Source organism: Odocoileus virginianus, unplaced genomic scaffold, assembly GCF_023699985.2.
Source record: "Odocoileus virginianus isolate 20LAN1187 ecotype Illinois unplaced genomic scaffold, Ovbor_1.2 Unplaced_Scaffold_3, whole genome shotgun sequence".
NCBI lineage: Eukaryota > Metazoa > Chordata > Mammalia > Artiodactyla > Cervidae > Odocoileus > Odocoileus virginianus.
Window position 1 is genome coordinate 4,365,024 of NW_027224265.1, and position 24,039 is coordinate 4,389,062.

The 24,039-nt window shown below is 39.5% G+C and overlaps 1 protein-coding gene across 1 annotated transcript in view; it reads right to left on the minus strand.

Annotated features, from left to right (window-relative positions):
- The window catches only part of SIMC1 (SUMO interacting motifs containing 1), a 69,882-nt gene that overhangs the window by 30,751 nt on the left and 15,092 nt on the right, over positions 1 to 24,039 (minus strand). Inside the window, exons 2-4 of the mRNA XM_070462318.1 lie at positions 5,824 to 7,326; positions 2,621 to 2,853; positions 1,196 to 1,265 (exon numbers count right to left, since the gene is read on the minus strand). Coding sequence (XP_070318419.1) covers positions 1,196 to 1,265; positions 2,621 to 2,853; positions 5,824 to 7,326 — 1,806 coding nt within the window. The remainder of the gene's footprint in view (positions 1 to 1,195; positions 1,266 to 2,620; positions 2,854 to 5,823; positions 7,327 to 24,039) is intronic.

Below are 24,039 nucleotides of genomic sequence, written 5' to 3' on the forward strand. Positions count from 1 at the left end.
CTGCAACTTCTCAACTGGTTTCTAGAGTTTTCACAAAGGTATTCCAGACCATATATTGTTGTTAAGTTGGTGTCTCCAGTGGGGAACAAGGGCCTGGAGCGTCCTCGTCTACCATCTTGGTGGTGTTTCCCACATCATCCTTTCTTAAAGCCCTGTGCTTTTTTTGCTCCAATCTGGAGTGACTCTTTAGGTCTACTATTTGTGGTAATCTCAGGACTTCTCTTTCTTACTCTTCTGGATTAGGTCCAGTGTCCTTTGGATCCTGTGCCTCTTCCTTTTTTGATTTCTCCTCTATCCTTTGTATGCATATCTTCAAGTAACCTATGAAATGGGGTGTATGAATATTTTTTCAAGCTTGTACATGTCTGGAAATGTCTTTATTCCACCCTCACACTTAATCAATAGCTTGGCTGACTACAGAATTCTAAATTGATAATAATTTGTTCCATCCATGTTCTTTTGGGTAAGTAGACAGAAAGCTGGCAGTTAAGCTCGGGGATCCCTAAAGGTCAGAATGTAGACTTTTTTCTGCAGCACCAACTCTACCCTGAAAGAAAGTGAAAGTGAAGTCATATCTGACTCTTTGTGACCCCATGGACTGCAGCCCACCAGGCCCCTCTGTCCATGGGATTCTCCAGGCAAGAATACTGGAGTGGGGTGCCATTTCCTTCTCCAGGGGATCTTCCCGACCCAAGGATCAAACCTGGGTCTCCTGCACTGCAGGCAGACGTCTTTACCCTCTGAGCCACCAGGGAAGCCCAATATGAGAAGTCCAAAAACTCTCTGTTCTAAAGGGCAGACTCCCTCCCTCCTTGGCAAGCCCATGTTCCAGCCTGTAGCTTTCGCTGCCTGGCTTCACCAGTCAGCACTTTTATGTTTCCTTTAGCTTTTCCAGTCTTCATTCAAGCCTTTTGTCTTTCCCCTTATTTTCAGCGCCATAGGTTCATAACTTCTTCTATTCATTTACTGTTATTTTAAGTGAAATCTTAAGAAGGGGAGGGATAAGTGAGCATATTCAATCCTGAATCGGAAGGCAGCACATTCCATTTCAATAGAAATATTTTGGTCTGGATCAGGGGGGTAAAAGGTAAAAGGAAGGAATAATGGCAAAGACCGTACTACCAGATTTACTGTCACTTTTGTTTCTAGTTAAAACTACCTGTGCAAAAGATTTCTGCATGCAAATTGTTGTTACCTCTTCCTCCATGACATAAGCGAGCAACTTCCAGTCCCACTCCACCGTCTTGGCATTAGCTGGATGTAGCCTGAAAGTCAAGTGACAGCAGTTAGGATTCTGGAGATTTTAGTGGAAGGAAGGATGGGATCTGGAGGACAATAGAAGCGATAGAAGACGACAGACGATGACAGAAGTGATAGAAGACGACAGAAGCGATAAACAACGATAGAAGTGACAGAAGACAACAGAAGACAACAGACACGATAGAAGACAGAAGACGATAGAAGACAGCAGAAGCGATAGGAGACAATAGAAGCAATAGAAGACAACAGAAGCGATAGAAGACAACAGATGATAGAAGACAGCAGAAGCGATAGAAGACAACAGAAGCGATAAAACTGACAGAAGACAACAGAAGACGACAGAAGCAATAGAAGACAACAGAAGATGACAGACGCGATAGAAGACAACAGAAGCAATAGAAGACAACAGAAGCGATAGAAGACAGAAGCGATAAACGACGACAGAAGCGACAGAAGACAACAGAAGACGACAGACGCGATAGAAGACAACAGACGCAATAGAAGACAACAGACGATAGAAGACAACAGAAGCGATAAAAGTGAAAGAAGACAACAGACGTGATAGAAGACAACAGACGATACAAGACAGCAGAAGCGATAGAAGACAACAGAAGCAATAAAAGACAACAGAAGCGATAGAAGACAACAGAAGATGACAGAAGCGATAGAAGATGACAGAAGTGACAGAAGCGAGAGGCGTCTTCCTATCCTCAGTGCTCTTGCCCACCCATGTCATCTGGGGGAAGTGGAACTTCATTTTCTTTTTCTAGCTACCTAGTATCTATTTTCTTTTGGGAGGCATTAGCACTCCAATTTTGCCTTGAAGAAATCAACTCTTTATTACTCTTAGCCCAGTGGCTTTCACCCAATAGGACTGGGATGAAGCCCAAGAAGCATGTTGAGCTAATCATGATATTCTGTCCCACAGTTCACATGACAGATAGACTCATGTCTTATGTTATGCCAATTAAAACCTGTAAGATTCAATTTCAGAACTCTCGTGTGATTATAAAAGAAGTGGATGCTCTCTTGTATTAAGAGTGTCTAAGAAAGCCACCATATGAAGCCTAGAAACAGAAGCAAAGTAAAGCTGAAAAATGGATACTGGTAACCATTTTGGAGCTGAATTAAGTCACATCTTACTCCTAGGTTTCTAGGTTTTTAGTAACATGTGTCATTAAATTCTCTTTTATCATTTGTTAAAGCCAGTTTGAATTGAGTTTCCTGTCATTTACAACCCAAATAATATTAATATACTGTCACCCTCTCTACTGTTTTAGTTGAATAAATCTTAGGCAAGAGAAAATTGTGCCCTGAGTCCAGGTTCCCTAAAAGATTTGCCAACAGCCAAGGTCCATACTGTTGAATTTTCATGAGAAGCATGTAGGCCTCCTTCAGAACATCCACAGTCTCAGAGCCACTGAGCAGGATTTTCTGGATGATGTGAGCCACAATTTCTCGGGGCGGGTAGTGCTGGGGTGATACAAAGTCCATCAGAAACTGCACAGTCCCCAAGGGGAAGTTTTCTTCAATGGTGTTTGCTACCATCCTTAATCTTCGATGAGGGATAGGTTCTAATTTTTGACCCTTGTTCTGTAGAAATAAAAAAATAAATAAATTAAGATAGGTTTCTATAGACAAAAACGCAAGAGGTTCTAGAATAAGTTGAAGACAGCATTTGAAATATTCATAATTAGAAAAACTGAGATCGAAAAGCCTTATCTAAAAAACTTCTAATGATATGGGAAATGCTTATATTAAGTTAAATAAGAATTCAAAGTTCTACACGTAAACATGACTTCATCTGTGTTAAAATATAGCATAGAAAGCAAAGTACAAGAATCAAGAGCTAACCTAAGTTGATTTTGAAGTGGGGGTGGTAAGATATTTAGGGGTAGTTATGATACTGTATCAGATACTGAAACAAAAAGATGAAGAAAGATGTTTTAAATATGTTTTACTATTAGAAGAATTTCATTTTGTTGATTTTTTTTTGAGTCAACAGTAAATATTAAGCTGCTTCACCCCCTGCCCCTATCCCCAAACAGTACGTATATGAAGACTGAGAATGTGTGAAAAAACTTTCCATTGTCTAGGTGGTGAAATGATGGATGCTTTTTCCTCTGTATGTACCTTTGTATTTTTCAATTTTTCTGTAATAGACAAATAATCAGAAGAAAAGCAAATGCTAAAAACACTGATATAGGAATAGAATAATAACAATAATTATAATAACAATCTTTTTAACATCTAACTTATTCTCACTTAATTCTTACAACTCTAAGAAATACATACTATTATTATTCCTATTCATACATAAGGAAACAGATTTAGAGAGAAGCCCTTGTCATGCAACAGAAGTTGGTTTCATATGGTGCTGTTAGTTCAGAGCTACCCTCTACATTCATATTCTATATAAACAACAAAGACAAAAATAATAAATACATTTTTGTTAAAATCCTCAATTATTAAAAAACTTAAAGTGCCTACAGAAAGGCCAAAAGGAAGAAAATATACCCAACTATTAATATTAATAAATGCCAACTGATAGCATCATGTGGCTAAGTATTTTTTAATATTGTATATTTTTAGATGTTTTATACTAAGGAAGCAAGCATTATTCAAAATCTGAGAATAAGCATTAATTTTGAAACACCAACTAGACAAAATTTTGACAGCTTATGTGTAACAGTAGAATAGTGATGGCTAGAACTGCCCTTCCAGGCACAGGGCCGTGAGCATCTTGGAGGGAGGAAGTCCAGCTAGCTTTCTTACGTCTCAAGCCACCTAAGCGTAACTCCTCTGATCTCACGGCTGAGACACCAACACTGTAAATAGCACGTAATAAGACTTGAGAGCAAGAGAAGAACGAAAATCTTGCTTTGGTGACTATTTTATGTGTGATGCACTTTATGATCTTGAATCTGTATTATTCATTACTTGCCTACAAATGGGGACCTCTACAAATTTTAGATAAAGTTTATAAATTGTTCTAAAGCCCTTTTCCTTAAGGGGAACAACTATTTATAGAGCATTTCTATAAATGCTGAAAGGTTGCTTTGTGCTTCCGTGTGTTTACCTTTAAGCCAAACAATGACATGATACAGGTGCTATGGCCCATTTCAGAGCTAAAGAAAAAGAGACTCAGGAATTCAGGCTGATTGCTGGCAAGTGGCAGCACAGAACCTGGCTAAGAAGGCACTGGGCGAATCTACTAAACAGCTTAGAAACCAGCTTTTAGGGGTTCCACATAGAAACCCCTATATAGGGGATTATATTCAATATCTTGTGAAAACCTATAATGGAATATAATCTGAAAAAATAATGGACTCACTTTGCTATACACTTGAAACTAACATGATATTGTAAACCAGCTATATTTCAATAAAAATATTATTAGAGCCGTCCTAGTAGATGTGATTTTCTTTTTTTGCAGTTCCCTAATGACTGGCTTGACTTTCCTGGTGGCTCAGATGGTAAAGCGTCTGCCTACAATGTGGAGACCCAGGTTTGATCCCTGGGTTGGGAAGATCCTCTGGAGAAGGGAATGGCAACCCACTCCAGTACTCTTGCCTGGAAAATCCCATGGACAGAGGAGCCTGGTAGGCTACAGTCCATGGGGTTGCAAAGAGTTGGACACAACTGAGCAACTAAACTTTCTAATGACTGGCTTAAGACCCAACATTCAAAAAACTAAGATCATGGCATCTGCTCCCATCACTTCATGGCAAATAGACAGGGAAACAATGGAAACAGTGACAGACTTTATTTTCTTGGGCTCCAAAATCACTGCAGATGGTGACTGCAGCCATGAAATTAAAAGACGCTTGCTCCTTGGAAGAAAAGCTATGACCAACCTAGACAGCATATTAAAAAGCAGAGACATTACTTTGCCAACAAAGGTCTGTCTAGTCAAAGCTATGGTTTTTCCAGTGGTCATGTATGAATGTGAGAGTTGGACCATAAAGAAAGCTGAGCACCAAAGAATTGATGCTTTTGAACTGTGGTGTTGGAGAAGACTCTTGAAAGTCCCTTGGACTGCAAGGAGATCAAACCAGTCAATCCTAAAGGAAATCAGTCCTGAATATTCATTAGAAGGACTGATGCTGACCAGCTGAAACTCCAATACTTTGGCCACCTGATGAGAAGAGCTGACTCACTGGAAAAGACCCTGATGCTGGGAAAGATTGAGGGCAGAAGGAGAAGGGGCAGCAGAAGATGAGATGGTTAGACAGCATCACCTGACTCAATGGACATGAATCTGAGCAAACTTCGGGAGACAGTGGAGGACAGAGGAGCCTGGCGCCACAGTCCGTAGGGTCACAAGTTCAGACATAACTTAGCGACTGAGCTGCAAGAAAGTGAGGTCTCCAGTGCTGGCTTCTAAGTGTGAGGCTGAGTTTGAACCCGGCCCTGATTCTACATGGGATGGTTCCACAAACGGGAGAAAGATAAAAATGTGAAACTCAACAGATCCTGTTCTGTCATGTGTGGACCCCCTTGAGCATATACAAGGCCTATACAAAGGACACTTGATCCCCAAGGGACGGCATGTCAGCTCACCTCTCTTGTGTCTTTATCTGGTATTAGTGTCTGGAAGAAGAGGTGATGCACCGGAGGGCGTAAGAAGTACTTCAGTCTATGTAGGCACGGTCTGTTGTACAATCCGCCTTGTGGTATCTGTGCCTGCATCAGGGCACACCCGGGGTTGACAGGCTCTGACAGCGATCTCTCTTTTCTGGCTGGATTTTCTGTGGCAGAGGTCCAAGGAATTTTCTCTAAGGAAGTCTCAAACTCTGGGGACGGTGGGCTGGGAGAGGAGCTTGGAGAGGATGGAGTTGAGACATCCATAGGGGTGTCACGGTTCCGTATGTCGTTCTGGGGAGAGGCAGGCCTGATTTTTGGTAAATGAGGTCCAACTGTGGGTGGCATGTCTTCCAACAAGCATGACATGTCCCCAGGTGAATGCAGCATGTTTCCTGATAAGCATGCGACGTCTCTAGATGAATGTGGTACACTTGCTGGTGACGGTGGCGCATCTCCTGGTAACGCTGGAGCATCTCCTGGTAATGCTGGCACATCTCCTGGTGACGGTGGTGTGTTGACGGGTGACTGTGACATATCTGCTGGTGGCTGTAGCATGCTGACCAGGGACGGTGGCGTGTCTCTTGGTGACTGTGGCATGTCTCCTGATGACTGTGGCGTATCTTGTGGTGTCTGTGGCATGTCTTCCAGGGACTGTGGCATGTCCTGCAAATGGGCCACATCTTCCAGACATGATGTATTCTGAGGTGGACCTGGTACATCTTGAGGTAGGCCCAGTGAGTGTTGAGGTGGGCTTGGTGAGCGCTGAGGATGCCATGATGAATCACGAGGTGGACTTGGCATATCCTGCTGGGGGCCTGGCACATTCTGAGGGCAGGGCATGTCTTGAGGAGGACATGGCTCTTCTTGAGGCAGGCGAGGCAAAGTTTGTAGCTGGTACTGCATGGTTAGTGATGGGCATGACAAGGCTCGTGGTGGGCATGAGGAGGCTCGAGGTGGACATGGTGAGGCTCGCAGTGGGCATGGCAAGGCTTGTGGTGGGCATGGCAGGGCTGTCCTTTGATTGCTACTGCTACTATTATTGCTGGTTTGGGGGAGGGAGTGAATATTTGAAGAGGGTTGTAGGTTTGCCAAGAAGCTGAGATCACCTTTGAATATGGTTGAGCTACAGTTCGGTTCTACTGGGTAAACAGAGTCCCCACTGGTAGACATGGGCAGCTGGGGACCTTCGAATGCAGTTTCTTCCAAAAGGTCCAAATCCACAGGATCACTATTGATGATTCTCCGTGCTGCAGGCCTAGAGCTTCTGTCCACCCACCCTTCCGTTATCTCTTTGTTGGAGAGGCTGACACATGCTTGAAGACTGGCTGGCTCTTTCTGGGAAGGAGCAACAGGTTCTAGAGTCAAGTCAAGAGTGGCAATAGGTCTATTTTCTTCTTCAGATCCTGTCAGGTCAATCACACAGAGTCCACTGCGATCCTTTGCCCTTGGTCTGGTTTCTCTAGTTAAGTCAATGACGTCCTGTTGAAGGATTGTGAGAAGATAAGAGGTTAAGCGGTGGGATTCTTAGCTTTATCTAAGAGGACTTAAAGCTTAGCTTTTAAGACTAAACCTATTTTACCTTTTCATTTCACTGACAATTTGCATATCTTGTATAACATAAGTATTAGTTTATTTTCTTTGGTCAAAGTTTCACTGTTGTCAAAGCTGCCAACTTCCATACCTTCTTAAATTACCCAAAGGCCATAGCACAGAACAGAGGGCACAGAGGGAAATGGTTTATGGTCCATGATGGACAGAGGAGCAGTAGGGAAGATTTCAACCTTAAGGCAAAGTGAAAAGCAACCTTTGGAAAAACAAATACACAGGATAATCTACAATAGAAGTGAAAGAAAGGAAGCTAGTACAAGAGAATCTACTTTGTGCTAAGAACATGGTGAGTGCTTCCATACATCTTTAATTTTCACAGTTACCCTATCAGGAAGGCATTTTATCATCAGGAAGGCATTATCATCTCCATTATACAGATTGGGAAACTAGAGTTCAGAGGGTTATGAATTATTTAGCCATGAAGCAGAGAAAGACACTCAAACCCAGGCCTGTTTCTTTCTTTTCCTGTTAGGACCTAAGATATACAACCTCATTCAATGTATAATCAGCTTATAGTCAGATATGGAGGATAATACAATATGGGTTATAAACCTAACAGTGTTAAGTTTAAGTATACATTAATTACAAAAGTATCTTCTACCTTCACTACCACTCCTTGGCAAAATGATTAAGCAGTTCACGAAGCCTAATGATGCTAGTCGGAGGCACTTAAACAACCTCTGTGTCAGGAGCCAGGAATAATATTGCTCTATCTTCCAGGTATCTCTTCACTTGGTTGGGTACCACTGCCTCTGGTATATTAGGTAGCAACTGCTGGACTACCAATGCTATTGCTGCTACCACAGTTTCCACACTATTTCTTTTAGCAAATGTGATGGTTACCACTGTCAACAGCACCAAAGCTGAACACAGGATTCTGGGTGAGTCAAGCGAGAAGTTGGCATGCATCTCCTCCTGGAACAGGGATTGCTTGGTGAAACCGAATGCCTCATTCCTAAGAAGCAGCCATAGAGTATCACTGCCTCTCTACTGCTAGCTGAACTCAACATAAATAGCTATAAGGGTCTGAATTCAACTCCTCTGCCATGGCCAATTCCTAAAACACAATATTATCATGTCTCTCTCACTTAAAACCCATCAGTGTATGACAAAACCCACTACAATATTGTGGGGTAATTAGCCTCCAACTAATAAAAATAAATGAAAAAAAAAAAAAACCCACCCTATGAGGTACAGGATAAAGGACAAAGGCCTTAGTAAGACTCTTGAAAAAGCTGAAGTCCCTCAATTGTGTCCCACTCTTTGTGACCCCATGGACTATATAGCCTGCCAGGCTCCTCTGTCCATGGAACTCTCCAGGCAAGAATACTGGAGTGGGCAGCCTATCCCTTCTCCAGGGGATCTTCCCAACCCAGGAATCGAACTGGGGTCTCCTGCATTGCAGGTAGATTCTTTACCAGCTGAATTAGAGTCCTTCATAATTTAGGGTCTTCCTGATTACTCTTCCTCCTCATTTGAGCAAATTGCATAGAAATACTTCAGATCCTTATATATGCCATGCTTTCTCAGCATTCCTATCTTTATGTTTGCTTATGGTTCTTTCTTTTGCCTGGAATGACTATCATTTGTTTGATTGTTTGAATGTTTCTTGTCTTTCAAGACTCAGGACAGATATCACTGTGTCTGAAAATTCTTCCAGACCACTTCTGGTCTCAAGTTAAATTATTTGTTTCTTTCCTTATATCCCCACTGCATCTGTGCAAACTTTTTTCTTTTTAAAGAAGGACACTTCTTTTTTTAAAATTTATTTTTAATCGGGGGAAAACTGATTTGCAGTGTTGTGTTGGTTTCTACCATACAGCAATGCAAATCAGCCATAATTACACATACATCTCCCTCTTGAAGAAACACTTTTAAAAAATTATTTATTTGGTTGCACCATGTCTTAGCTGCAGTATGTAGGATCTAGTTCCCTGACCAGGGATTGAACCCAGGCCCCCTGCATTGGGAGCAAGCAGTCTTAGCCACTAGACCACCAGGGACGTCCCCAACTTTTCTTTTAATCCCAAAGAATTTGATGCTTTTAAATGATACTGAAAATGGAAATTTTTTTCATTTTCCAATTATTCATTGCTAGTATCAAGAAATACTACTGATTTATGTATGTGTATTATCTCTGTGTCCTTTGACCTGGCTAAGTACCTTTGACTAATACTTACCTACTAGTTCAAGTAACTTTTTTTTGTAGATTCCTTAAGGTTTTCCATATAAGAAATCATGTCATAAATAAAAGTTTTACTTCTTCCTTTTCAATCTGCCTTTTATTTCCTTTTCATCACCATTGTAGTGGCTAAGGCATTCAGTACAATTCTCAATAAAAGTGTTGAAACCAGACGTACAAGACTTTAATCATTAAGTACCATGTTAGCTGTGTTGTTTTCATAGATGCCCCATATCATGTTGAGAAAGTTTCTTTATTTTGTTTTCTGAGAGTTTTAATTGGGAATGGTCATTAGTCATATGATTTTTTTGTACCTGATATTTTATGATTTTCCCTTGTACTACTAATGTCAAAAATTATACTCATTGATTTTCTAATGCTAAATTAGTCCTGGGGAAAACCCCACTTGGTTATAATGTATTACTCTTTTTTGACATTGTTTGGTTTAACGTATCAATATTTTGTTAAGAATCTTTACATATCCTTGAGGGACATTCAGTTCAGTTCAGTTCAGTCGCTCAGTCGTGTCCGACTCTTTGTGACCCCGTGAATCACAGCACGCCAGGCCTCCCTGTCCATCACCAACTCCCAGAGTTTACTCAAACTCATGTCCATTGAGTCGGTGATGCCATCCAACCATCTCGTCCTCTGTTGTCCCCTTCCCCTTAATTTGTAGTTTCCTATTCTTATAACTTCTTTTACTGGTTTTGCTATCAAAATTAAATTGACTTTTTGAAGTGACTTGGGAGCTATTCTCATCCCCTCTATTCAGGTTGTGTTGGATTGGTACCACATCTTTCTTCAGTGTTTATAGAAGTGAAGCTATCTGGGCCTAAAATTTGCTTGTAGTTAAAATTTGGAAGACAAAAGGCTATTAACATTTTCTACATCTCGTGTTAATTTTGTGACTTGTGAAACTGGTCTGTTTCATCTAAATCGCCAAATTTATTAGCATAGTCAATCAAAATAGTGTTTAATATCTTTTAAATTCTAAACTTCATATAGATTTATCCCCAATTTTTTTTATTCTCAATATTGGTAACTTATATCCTTTGCATTTTCCCCCCGATCAGCCTAGCTAGAAGTTTATCAATTTTACTGATATTTACAAAGGACCGGGTTTTTCATCTATTTCCTTTGTTTCTATGGTTATCATGATCATTTCCTTCATTCCATTTACTGTGGGTTTGACTTTGCCTTTGTCTAACCTCATTCATCTTACACCTATCTTTGGCTGCGCTGGTCTTCACTGCTGCGCCGGGGCCACTCTTCACTGCGGGGCGTGGGTCCTCACCGTGGGGACCTCCCTCGCTGTGGAGCGCAGACTCTGTGGTGCGTGGGCCTCACTGCTCCAGAGCACGTGGAATCGCCCTGGACAAGACGGAACCTGTGTCCCCTGCGCTGGCAGGTAGATTCTCATCCACTGCACCTCCAGGGAAGCTCTTCTTCTACCTTCTTAATGTGGAAGCTTAGATAACTTGATTTTTGAAATCTTTCTTTTCTAACAATAGCATTTAAAGCTAAAAATTTTCCTGGAAGTACTGCTGTAGCTTCACCCCACAATTTTTAATACAAAGTCATTTTATTATCATGCAGTTCAAGCTTACCTTCACTATGGTCAGAAAACAAAACCCTGTAAGATGTCAATCTTTTGAACTACACTGAGGCTTGTTTTATGCCCTAACACACGGCCTACTTGTTGAATGTTCCTTGTATGTTTGGGGGAAAAAATGTGCATTCTGCAGTTGTTGGCTATAAATGTTAATTAGGTCATGGTTGTTGGCAATAGCTTTTGGATCTTTGACTTCCTTCACCTTTGAAGGGATGCAGTTGTGCTATTAATTACTGAGTGTATTAAAGTGTCCAACTAAGACTGTGGCTTTGACCATTTTCCCCTTGTGTTCGGTTAGTTTTTGCTTCATGTATTTTGAAATTCTGTTTATTAAGTGTGATAATAAACTTATTTTACCTTCTTAATGTATTAACCTATTCATCATTAAAACAATACTTATCCTCTCAAGTGTCCAGCAATCTTCCTTGTACTGACGTCTATTTTCTCTGGTAAATAATAGAGACACTTTCTTATGCATATTGTTTGCCTAGTGTATTTCTATCTTTCTATTTGCCACGTATTTGTGCCTTTGTATTTAAAGTGCACCACATATAAATAGCTCATAGTTGTTATTGCTTTTTGTCCAATCTGACCACCTCTGCCTTCTGACTAGTTTTTGGTTCATTTACACTTAACTGTTGATATATTTCTTTTATATCTGCATCCATGTGTTTGTTTCTTATTTTTCCTATCTGTTCACTCTTCCTCTGTTCTTCCTTTCCCACTCTCCTTTGAGTTAAACATATATTTTTTGGAATTCCATTTTAATTCCTCTGTTGGGGTTCTAGCTGTATTTTTTTATTATATTTTTAATGGTTACTCAAGGGCTTCCCTAGTGGCCCCGTTGATAAAGAATCTGCCTTCCATGCAGGAGACCTGGGTTTGATCCCTGGGTCAGGAAAATCCCTTGTAGAAGGGAATGGCAGCTCAATCCAGTGTTCATTCTTGCCTGGAGAATTCCATGGACAGAGGAGCATGGTGGGCTACAGTCTAACTCCTCTCTTCAGCTCTTATTTGGGCTTTCCAGGTGGCTCCAGAAGTAAAGAACCCACCTGCCAGTGCAGGAGATGTAGAAGACATGGATTCAATCCCTGGGTTGGAAGATCCCCTGGAGGAGGGCATGGCAACCCACTCCAGTGTTCTCACCTGGAGAATCTCATGGACAGAGGAGCCTGGTGGGCCACAGTCCAGAGGGTCGCACAGAGTTGGACACGACTGAAGCGACCTAGCACGCATGTGGTTACAGGGGCTTTCCTGGTGGCTCAGAGAGTAAAGAATCAGCCTGCAACACAGGAGACCTGGGTTCGATCTGTGGCTTGGGCAGATTCCCTGGAGAAGGGAACGGCTACCCACCCCAGTGTTCTTCCCTGGAAACTTCCATGAACACCGAAGCCTGGAGGGCTATGGTCCCCAGGATCCCAGAGCGGGACACAGCTGAGCGACGAGCACTTTCACACTTTTCATGTAGCTACAGTATACAGATTCAATGTACTCCAGTGTACCGAGGAGAAATACTAAAATACTTGAGATAAAAATGCAGAGATCTTACAAAGTATTTCTCTTGCCTTGTGCCCCATTCTTTATTTTTGCTGTCATATATATTATACTTATATATATATAGCATAAGTATTTACTTTCAGTTATTTATTTTTAAGGAAATTAATAGAAGAAAATACTTTCTTTTTGTACACATATTTACAATTCCTAGTTCTCTTCATTTGTGTAGATCCAACATTCCATTTGGTGTCATTTCCCTTCAGCTAAAATATCTTGTAGTACAGGAGTGCTAATGATCAATTCTCTCACTCCATCTGAAAATGTCACTATTTTGTCCTTATGTTTTAGTGATTTTGCTTATTTTTGGCTGTGCTGGTTCCCCACTGCCAGGCAGGCTTTTCTCTGGACGCAGCGAGTGCGGGCTGCTCTCTAGCTGAGATGCATGGAGTTCTCACTTCAGGGGCTTCTCCTGTTGTGGAACAGGAGGGCATGGCAACCCACTCCAGAGCTCTGTCCCTCCCCACCCGCCATCGCCTGCTTTCTTTCCACGGAGCCCACCTAGCTACTTTAAAATTTCAGTTACTATATTTTTAAACTCCTGAACTTTTCTTTTCTTAAAATAACAGAACTTTATTGTCTCACAGTTCTAAAGTCCAAAATCAAGGTGTCAGCAGGGTCATGCTCTCTCTAACGGCTGTATGTGAGATTCCTTCCTTGGCTCATCTAGCTTCTGTTCATTAAGCAATCCTTGGCACTCCGTGGCTTGTAGATGCATCACTCCTATCACATGGCCACCTTCTCCCTGTGTATCTCCACACTCTCTTCCCTGTGGATGCCTCTTCTATGTCCAAATTTTGTTTTTATAAACTGAATTTCTGCTTTTTATAGCTTTCATTTCTCTGTTGAGATTTTCTATCTATTCACTCATTGATGTCATATTTTCTTTAATCGAATAAACATATTTATAGTAATTATTTTGAAGTTTCTGTTAAATCCAACACTTACGCTCACTCCAGCCAGATTCCATTGACTGCCTCCTTTTTTTTTCTCGCCCTGAGAATGAGTCACACTTGTTTTTTTGCATGTCTAGTAATTTTTGGTTGAAAATTGAGTTTTATAGATACATGTAATGATTTGATTGTTTTCTTCCAAAAATTGTCTTTTCATTGTTGCTGCTCTAGCAGTTGATCTGCCTGAACTCAAACTGCAAGCTCTGTCTCCTTCATACATAATGCAGGGCTGCTATCTTTGTCCTTATGCTTTCGAGCTACCACCTTTGTAACCTGGCCTTTTGGGGGCGGGGGACAGGGTGGTTCTCTCTTGTGCCTACCTAGATTTCACTACTGGCCAAGGATTTGGGCAGAGATTTTACTTTGATTTTGGGGTTTGCCCTTCCTGTGATTTTCTTGCTTCTAGAGATTAGGGATTGCAGTCCTAATTTTTTTGCTGCTCTGCTATCCTTTACCTCTATCCCCTGACATTTCAAAACCATAAAATTTTCAGCTTTCTGTCACTTAAGTGGCAAGTGATTAGGGAATGCAGTCTGTTAAAAGAGCAGCAAATTCATAGATATTGCCCTATGCAGCTCTCTTTCAGTAGATTTCTCACTAGTGTCTGCCTGATTTTTAACTGGACCCTCAGGGAGTATTCTGGCACGTCAAGGAGTTTCACAGATTGGAAGCAAAATTCAACTGCACTGCTCAACCTTGCACAGCTTACTGCGTCCCTTTTTGATGACTCCAAAGCACTGTACATACTAATATCACTTCAGTGCATATCAGAGAGCACTTCCATATGCTTCCCCTCATTAGACAGTACAGTATCCTGTACCCTTACATAGTATTTTAGACTCAACTCATAGTATTTATTAACTCATTAGATAAATGAATAAATGTAGTCTAATGACAATTGTTTGTTTATCCTTTCATCTCATTGTCCTCTGACAGTCCTCTTAACTCTTTCATCACATATTACTCTAAGTTTTCAGAGATAACAAATTATCTTTCTAGTTTTAATAATTATGTCAGCAGATGGAAACACAGATGACTAAGACTCTCCAATGGGCTCCCCTGGTGGCTTAGTGGTAAAAAACCCACCTGCCAACGCAGGGGACTCGGATTCAGTCCCTGAGTTGGAAAGATTCCCTGCAGAAGGAAATAGCAACTCACTCCAGTATTCTTGCCTGAGAAATCCCAGGGACAGAGGAGCCTGGAAGACTACAGTCCATGGGGGTCACAGAAGAGTTGGACATGACATAGCAACTAAACAATAACAAGGCCCTCTAACAGACTGCATCTATAGAATGAAACACAGCAATAAGCTCATAAAGTCCTTGTCTACCCCAATAACCTTATTTTCTGACCCAGATGTCTCAGAACAACCCTGTCAGGTGAATATCATTCATATTTTCTAGCTGTAAAAACTAAAACCCAGAAAGCAAACTACTTTTGGGTTTCTGGATCTGTGTAAATGAGAAGTCTCATCCATTTACACCTTCAAGGGGCTAGTCCAAGTTACTTCCCAATTATGGTGCTGATAATGGGATTTGCTCTTCACCTCTCCAGGTTATCTCATGATTTTGGTTATACTTTTCTCCTTGGAGATTTCTGTTAATTTCTGCTAACCCAGCAAGCAGGAAAAATTAGTTTCTTTCAGAATCTAATTGTTGTTTTAGCAGAGATCCCTTTAAAGTCAGTCAGTCATATTGCTGAAGGCAGAAGTTCCTAGGTCCAGGTGTTTTTACAATATTCCAATATTAGCTGCTTATCTTTCCCACTAGGACTGAGTATAATGCCATAATGACTGGCACAGCATCTTTTGAAAAATGTCAAAGTGCTCAAGAAATATCAACTGAATCTAAAAAAAATAATTTTGAGAGGGAAAGCTCATCTTCCATACCTCACATATGGACCTTCCATTCACCGAAAATAATACAGATACTTCAGGTTTCTCTCTACCTATCACTCTTTTCCAACAAGGCAAATGGAATGGCTTCATTATTTGGTGAAACTAGAACCAAGGGCTGAACACAGAGTCCCCTTTCTTTGTTTTAAGCCCTCTTCCCTAAAGATCCTATCTGCTTTTTCCATGGGTAAGGTTACCATGCAGGCTTTTAACTTGAAACTTGTTAGGTAGGAAGGGGACAAAGAAGCATTAAGTTTAATTATAGTTTTAGGGAACCCAAATGGGGCTACAGATCCATGAAGCTTATTCTAACTAAGCACTATCAGTAACACTGCTATTATATCAATCTCCATCTATCTGACCTATATATCCTTTTCCTGTCTCTATGAATTTGCCCATTCTAATATTTCATATAAATGGAATCATAATTATGTGGTCTTTATGTCTGGCTTCTTTTTTTAATGTACATATTTCATTGAAGTATAACTGACTTACACTATTTCAGTGGCACAGCAAGGTGATTCAGTCATACATACAAACATTATTTTTGAAATTATTTTCCATTATAGGTTATTACAAGATATTGACTATAGTTCCCTGTGCTATATAGTAAACCTTTGTTGCTTGTTGCATATCTATTTTTTTAATTAGAAATCTAGCATTCTATTCATACTAAGTCAAACAATTGGAATCAAAGTTTCAGAAATTTTGAGGCAAAGATTGATAAGTTTTCTAAAAAATATATATTACACATATTATTTATATATATGCATACAAAAGCTTTTCTAGTAAACCTGATAAAGGCTTGAGAAAGAACACCAGAAAAAAAAAGAGATGGAAAAATTGGAAAACAAACTAAATGAAATGAGAGCACTGAATATTAAATAGAAAAAGTGAAACAAACTAGATAAAAGTAAAAGATCATCATATAGTCCAGTTGTTTTAAACATGACTGCTTATTAGAAACATATCTGGAGCTCTGGAGATAAAAAAAGCAATACCTGAGCATTTGTATTTTTCAAAAAATTTCAAGATAATTCTGATATGCATCTGGATTTTAAAAAGTGATTACAGGTTTTTCTATTAAATGGTAGTTTTGGTGATATAGAATTCTATTATTTCTCTGTTGACAAATCACAATTAAATGATATTAAGTGAGTAATAGTTACACAGTCACCATAGTGAAAGATATTTATCAGTTTTCACAATGAATAGCCAGAAAAAAAAGATAATTATAATTGCAAGCCATAATGGGAATATGATTAACTTAACAATATAAAATAATTACATACAATTTGGGGGATCAAGCAGAGTGATGTGGTAAGTGGAAGTGCATACATGCACATGTTTTCATCTGTCTAGCCAGTCTATGCCTTTTGGCTGGTGCATTTAATCCATTTATGTTTTAGGTAACCATCAGTCTGTATGATCTTATTAGAAAGCCTTGTTCAGTGATCAATGCAAAGAAATAGAGGAAAACAATAGAATGGGAAAGACTAGAGATCTCTTCAAGAAAATTCAAGATACCAAGGGAACATTTCATGCAAAGATGGGCATAATAAAGGACAGAAATGGTATGGACCTAACAGAAGCAGAAGAGATTAAGAAGAGGTGGAAAGAATACCAGAAGAACTATATCAAAAAGATCTTCATGACCAAGATAACCACAGTGGTGTGATCACTCACCTAGAGCCAGACATCCTGGAAGGTGAAGTCAAGTAGGCCCTTAGCCAGCATCACTACAAACAAAGCTAGTGGAGGTGATGGAATTCCACTTGAGCTATTTCAATTCCAATCAGGCTATTTCAAATCCTAAAAGATGATGCTGTGAAAGTGCTACACTCAATATGCCAGCAAATTTGGAAAACTCAGCAGTGGCCACAGGACTAGAAAAGGTCAGTTTTCATTCCAATCCCAAAGAAAGACAATGCCAAAGAATGCTCAAACTACTGCACAATTGCACTCATCTCACATGCTAGCAAAGTAATGCTCAAAATTCTCCAAGTGAGGCTTCAACAGTATGTGAACCGTGAACTTCCAGATGTTCAAGCTGGATTTAGAAAAGGCAGAGGAACCAGAGATCAAATTGCCAACATCCGTTGGATCATCGAAAAAGCAAGAGAGTTCCAGAAAAACATCTACTTTTGCTTTATTGACTACACCAAAGCCTTTGACTGTATGGATCAAAACAAACTGTGGAAAATTCTGAAAGAGATGGTGAACACCAGACCACCTGACCTGCCTCCTGAGAAATCTGTATGCAGGTCAAGAAGTAACAGTTAGAACTGGACATGAACAACAGACTGGTTCCAAATTGGGAAAGGAGTATGTCAAGGCTGTATATTGTCACCCTGCTTATTTAACTTATATGCAGAGTACATCATGCGAAATGCCAGGCTGGATGAAGCACAAGCTGGAATCAAGACTGCGGGGAGAAATATCAATAACCTCAGATATGCAGATAACACCACCCTTATGGCAGAAAGCGAAGAATTAAAGAGCCTCTTGATGAAAGTGAAAGAGGAGAGTGAAAAGGCTGGCTTAAAACTCAACATTCAAAAAACTAAGATCATGGCATCTGGTCCCATCACTTCATGGCAAATAGATGAGGAAACAATGGAAACAGTGACAGACTTTTTTTGGGGGGGGGCTCCAAAATCACTGCAGATGGTGACTGCAGCCATGAAATTAAAAGATGTTTACTCTTGGAAGAAAAGCTATGACCAACCTAGACAGTATATTAAAAAGCAGACACATTATTTTACCAACAAAGATCTGTCTAGTCAAAGCTGTAGTTCTTCTAGTAGTCACGTATAGATGTGAAAGTTGGACTATAAAGAAAGCTGAGCACTGAAAAACTGATGCTTTTGAACTGTGGTGTTGGAGAAGACTCTTGAGGGTCCCTTGGACTGCAAGGAGATCAAACCAGTCCATCCTAAAGGAAATCAGTCCTGAATATTCATTGGAAGGACTGATGCTAAAGCTGAAACTCCAATACTTTGGCCACCTGATGCAAAGAACTGATTCATTGGAAAAGACCTTGATGCTGGGAAAGATTGAAGGCAGAAGGAGAAGGGGATGACAGAGGATGAGATGGTTGGATGGCATCATCAACATTAGTTTGAGCAAACTCCAGGAGTTGGTAAAGGACAGGGAAGCCTGGCATGCTGCAGTCCATGGGGTTGCAAAGAGTTGGACATGACTGAGCGACTGAACTGAATAATATTATTACCATTCTCTTAATTGTTTTGGGCTTATATTCTGTAAGTGTTTTCCTTCTCTTGTGTTTCCTGCCTAGAGAAGCTCCTTTTCAGCATTTGTTGTAAAGCTAGTTTGACAGTGCTGAACTCTCTCAACTTTTGCTTGTCTGGAAAGCTTTTGATTTCTCCATCAAATCTGAATGAGAGTCTTGCTGGGTAGAGTATTCTTGGTTGTAGGTTCTTCCCTTTCATCACTTTAAATATATTGTGCCATTCCCTTCTGGCTTGTAGAGTTTCTGTTGAGAAATCAGCTGATAGCCTGATGGGAGTTCCCTTGTATGTTGTCATTTTTCCCTTGTTGCTTTTAATATTTTATCTTTAATTTTTGTCAGTTTGATTACTATGTGTCTTGGTGTGTTCCTCCTTGGGTTCATCCTGCTTGGGACTCCCTGTGCTTCCTGGACTTGGTTGACTATTTCCTTTCCCATTTGGGGAAGTTTTCAGATATTATCTTTTCAAACATTTCTTCTGGTCTGTTTCTCTCTTCTCCTTCTGGGACCCCTATATTATGAATGTTGGTGGATTAACTGTTGGCCCCGAGTTCTCTTGGGCTGTCTTCATTTCTTTTCATTCTTTTCTCCATATTTGTTGTTCTACAGCAGTGATTTCCACCATTCTGTCCTCCAGGTCATTTATCCGTTCTTCTGCCTCAGTTATTCTGCTGTTGATTCCTTCTAGTGTATTATTCATCTGTTTGTTCTTATAGGTCTTTGGTAAATATTTCTTGCATCTTCTCAATCTTTCCCTCCATTCTTTTCTGAGATCCTGAATCATCTTCACTAACATTATTCTGAATTCTTTTTCTGGAAGGTTGCCTATCTCTACTTCATTTAGTTGTTTTTCTGGGGTTTTATCTTGTCCCTTCATCTGGGACATAACTTTCTGCTTTTTCATCATGATTAACTTTCTGTAATATGGTTTTTGTTTTAGCTGCTGTGAGATTGTGCTGCTTCTTGCTTCTTCTGTCTGCCCTCTGATGGATGAGGCTAAGAGGCTTGTGTAAGCTTCCTGATGGGAGGGACTGGCAGTGGGAAAAACTGGGTCTTGCTCTGGTGGGCAGGGCCTTGCTCAGTAAAGCTTTAATCCAATTATCTGCTGATGGGTGGGGTTGCACTCCCTCCCTGGTAGTTGTTTGGCCTGAGGCAACCCAGCCCTGGGGTCTATGGGCTCTATGGTAGGGTTAATGGTGAACTCCAAGAGGGTTTATGCCAAGGGGGACCTTCCTGGCCTGATGCTGCCAGTGCCCCCGTCCCTGTGGTGAGCCCCTGCCAACCCACGCCTCCACAGGAGACCCTCCAACACTAGCAGGTAGTTTTGGTTCAGTCTCCTGTGGGGTCACTGCTCCTTTCCTCTGGGTCTTGGTGCATGCAAGATTTTGTTTGTGCCCTCCAAGACTGGAGTCTCTGTTTTCCCCAGTCCTGTGGAAGTCCTATAATCAAATCCCATTGGCCTTCAAGGCCAGATTCCCCAGGGATTCCCAGTTTCTTTGTCAGATTTTATTTTTATCATGATTGCACCCCTCCTGCTGTCTTGCTGTGGCTTGTCTCTGGATGTGGGATATCTTTTTTTGGTGGGTTCCAGTGTTCTCTTTGTGCATATTGTTCAAAAGCTAGTTGCAATTTTGGTGTTCTCACAGGAGAAGATGAGCACACATCCTTCTACTGCACTGTCTTGAAACAGAACCTATATGTGAGCTTCATGGTAACCACAAAGCAAAACTCTCTAATATGTACATAAAAGATAATGTGAAAGGAATGTATGCATAACACTAAAGGAACTCATCAGACCACAAGGTAAGAGACCAGGAGAAGACAGAACAGAAACAAACCAGAAAACTGCCAGAAAACAATGAAAAAAATGGCAATAGGTACACATCTATAAGTAACCACACACCTATCAATAATTATATATAAGCAGGCTAAATATATAGCTTTAATATATATATTAAAATATAGCTTTAAATATAAGCAGGCTAAATTCTCCAATCAAAAGACACAGAGTGGCTGGGTGGATTAAAAAAACAAGACATTAAAAAAAATAAACATATGCTTCCTGTTAGATTTACTTCAGATGTTAGGACACACTCTGACTAAAAGTTAAGGGATAAAAAAGATGTTCCACGCAAATGGAAACCAAAAGAAAGATGGGGTAACTATACATTATCAGACAAAATAAACATTAAAATAAAGACTGTAGCAAAAGACAAAGAAAGGCATTACATAATGATAAAGGGGTCAATCCAACCAGAGGATATAACATTTGTAAATATTTATGTACTCAACATAGGAGCACCTAAATATATAAAGCAAATATTAATAAATGTAATGGGAGAAACTGACAGCAATAAAAAATGTGATACACTTTAATACCCCATTTACATTAATGGACAGATCATTCAGACAGAAGATCAATAAGGAAACACTGGCCTTAGAAGACACATTAGGCCTGGTTAATTTAATAGATATATATAGAACATTCCAGCCAAAAGCAAGATATTATACATTCTTCTTATGTGCACATGCAACACTCTCCAGGATAGATCCTATTTAACAAAACAAATCCCAATAAATTTCAGAAAAAGAGAAGTTAAAAAAGAATACCTTGAGACAAATGAAAATGGAAATACAACTTACCAAAATCTATAGGATGCAGCAAAATAAGTTTTAAGAGGAAACTTGACAATGATACAGGCCTACTTCAAGAAACAAGACAAATCTCAAAGAAATAATTTAACTTTACAACTAAAGGAACTAGAAAAAGAAGTGAAGCCTAGAGTTAGTAGAAGGAGGGATATAATAAAGATCAGAGTAGAAAGAATTGAAAGAAAGACTAAAAAGACAACAGAAAAGAGCAATGAAACTAAGAGCTGGTTCTTGAAAAGAAAATAGACAGATCTTTAACTAGATTCACCAAGAAAAACAATAGGAAGGGCTCAAATGAATAAACTCAGAAATGAAAAAGAAGTTACAACTGATACCACAGAAATACATAGGATCATAAAAAAACTAAGAGTAATTATGTCAACAAATTGGACCACCTAGAAGAAATGGATAAATACCTAGAAACATAATCCTCCGAGACTGAATCATGAAAAAATAGAAAATCTGAATAGACAGATCAATTTATTCTAGGAATGCAAGGATGGTTCACCACCCACAAATCAATTAACAAGATATACATGAATAAAATGAAGGATAAAAATCAAGATTATAGCAACAATTGCAGAAAAAGCATTTGACAAAATTCAACATTCATTTATACCAAAGACTCTCAATAAAGTGGGTAGAGATGGAAACATACCTCAACAAAATAAAGGCCATATATGACACACCCACTGTTAACATCATATTCAGTGGTGAAAAGTTGAAAGCTTTTCCTCTAAGATCAGGAATAAGACAAGGATGTCCACTCTTGCCACTTTTATTCAACATGGTATTGGAAGTTCTAGCCAAAGCAATAAGGCAAGATGCAGAAATAAATGGCATCCAAACTGGAAAGGAAGAAGTATAATTTTCACTATTTGTGGACAATATATAAAATGCTAATAACCACATCAAAAAAAAACTATAAGAACTAATAAATGAATTCAGAAAAATTGCAGAGTACAAACTAAATATACAAAAATCTGCTGCATTTCTATACACTAACAACGAACAGTTAAAAAAGAATTTGGGAAAACAATCCCATGTACAATGGTATCAAAAAGAATAAAATACCTAAGAGTAAATTTAACCAAGGAGGTAAAAGACCTGTATATCAGAAAACTATAAGACACTGATGAAAGACACTGAAAACACAAATTAATGGAAAGATGTTTTATGCTCATGGTTTGGATGAATGAATATTGTTAAAATGTCCATATTACCCAAAGCAATCTACAGGTTCAATGTAACCCCCATCAAAATCCCAATGGCACATTTCACAGAAATAGAACAAACAATTTTAAAATTTATATGGAACCACAAAAGATCCCAAATAGCCAAAACATTCTCGAGAAAGACGAACAAAGCTGAAGACACTGCACTCATTGATTTCAAATGCAATATGATTTTGGCATAAAAGCAGACATGTGGATCAATTTTAAGAAAAATAGCCCAGAAACAAATCCCATACATACATGGTCAATTAATTTATGACAAAAGAGGAAAGATTATACAATGGACACTCTTTAGTAAATGGTGTGAGGAAAACTGGAAAGCCACATGAAAAAGAATGAAACTAGACTGCCATCTTACACCACACACAAAAATTAACTCAAAACGAACTAGAGGCTTGAATATAAGACGTGAAACCACCGAGCTCCTAGAAGAAAATAGAGGCAGGAAGCTCCATGACATTAGTTTTGGTGATTATTCTGTATCTGATTCCAAAAGCAAAGACAACGAAAGCAAAAACAAACAAATGGGACTACATCAAACTAAAGCTTCTGTACAGCAAAGAACACCATCAACAAAATGAAAAGACAACCTCCTAAGTGAGAGAAACTATTTGCAAATCATGTATCTGATAAAAGATTAATATCCAAAGTATATAAAGAGCTCATACAACTCAATAACAAAAAGCCAAAACTCTGATTATGGAATGGACAGAGGACCTAAACAGACATTTACAGACGGCCAGCAGACACGTGAAAAGATGCTCAGTATCACTAATCACTAGGGAAATAAAAATCAAAACCACAATAAGGTACCCGTTAATTCCAGTAACAGTGGCTCTTATTAAAAAGACAGGCGATAACAAGGGTTGGTAAGGATGTTCTAGAAAAGGACACCCTTGTGCATTTTTAGTGTAATGTTTAGCACAGTGCTATGGAAAACAGTATAGAAGTTTCCCCCCAAATTAAAAATAGAACCAACATGTGATCCATCCAGCAATTCTACTTCTGGTTATTTATCTGAAGAAAATGAAAACATTAACTTGAAAGCATATATGCACCCCTACATTTACTGAAGCATTAGTTACAATAGCCAAGAAATGAAAACAACATAAGTGTCTGCTAATGACTGAATAAACACGTAGTGCATATATATTTATATATGCGCATACACGTGGGGCTTCCCTAGTGTCTCAGACTGTAAAGAATCTGCCCGTGATGCGGGACACCTGGGTTCGATCCCTGGGTTGGAAGA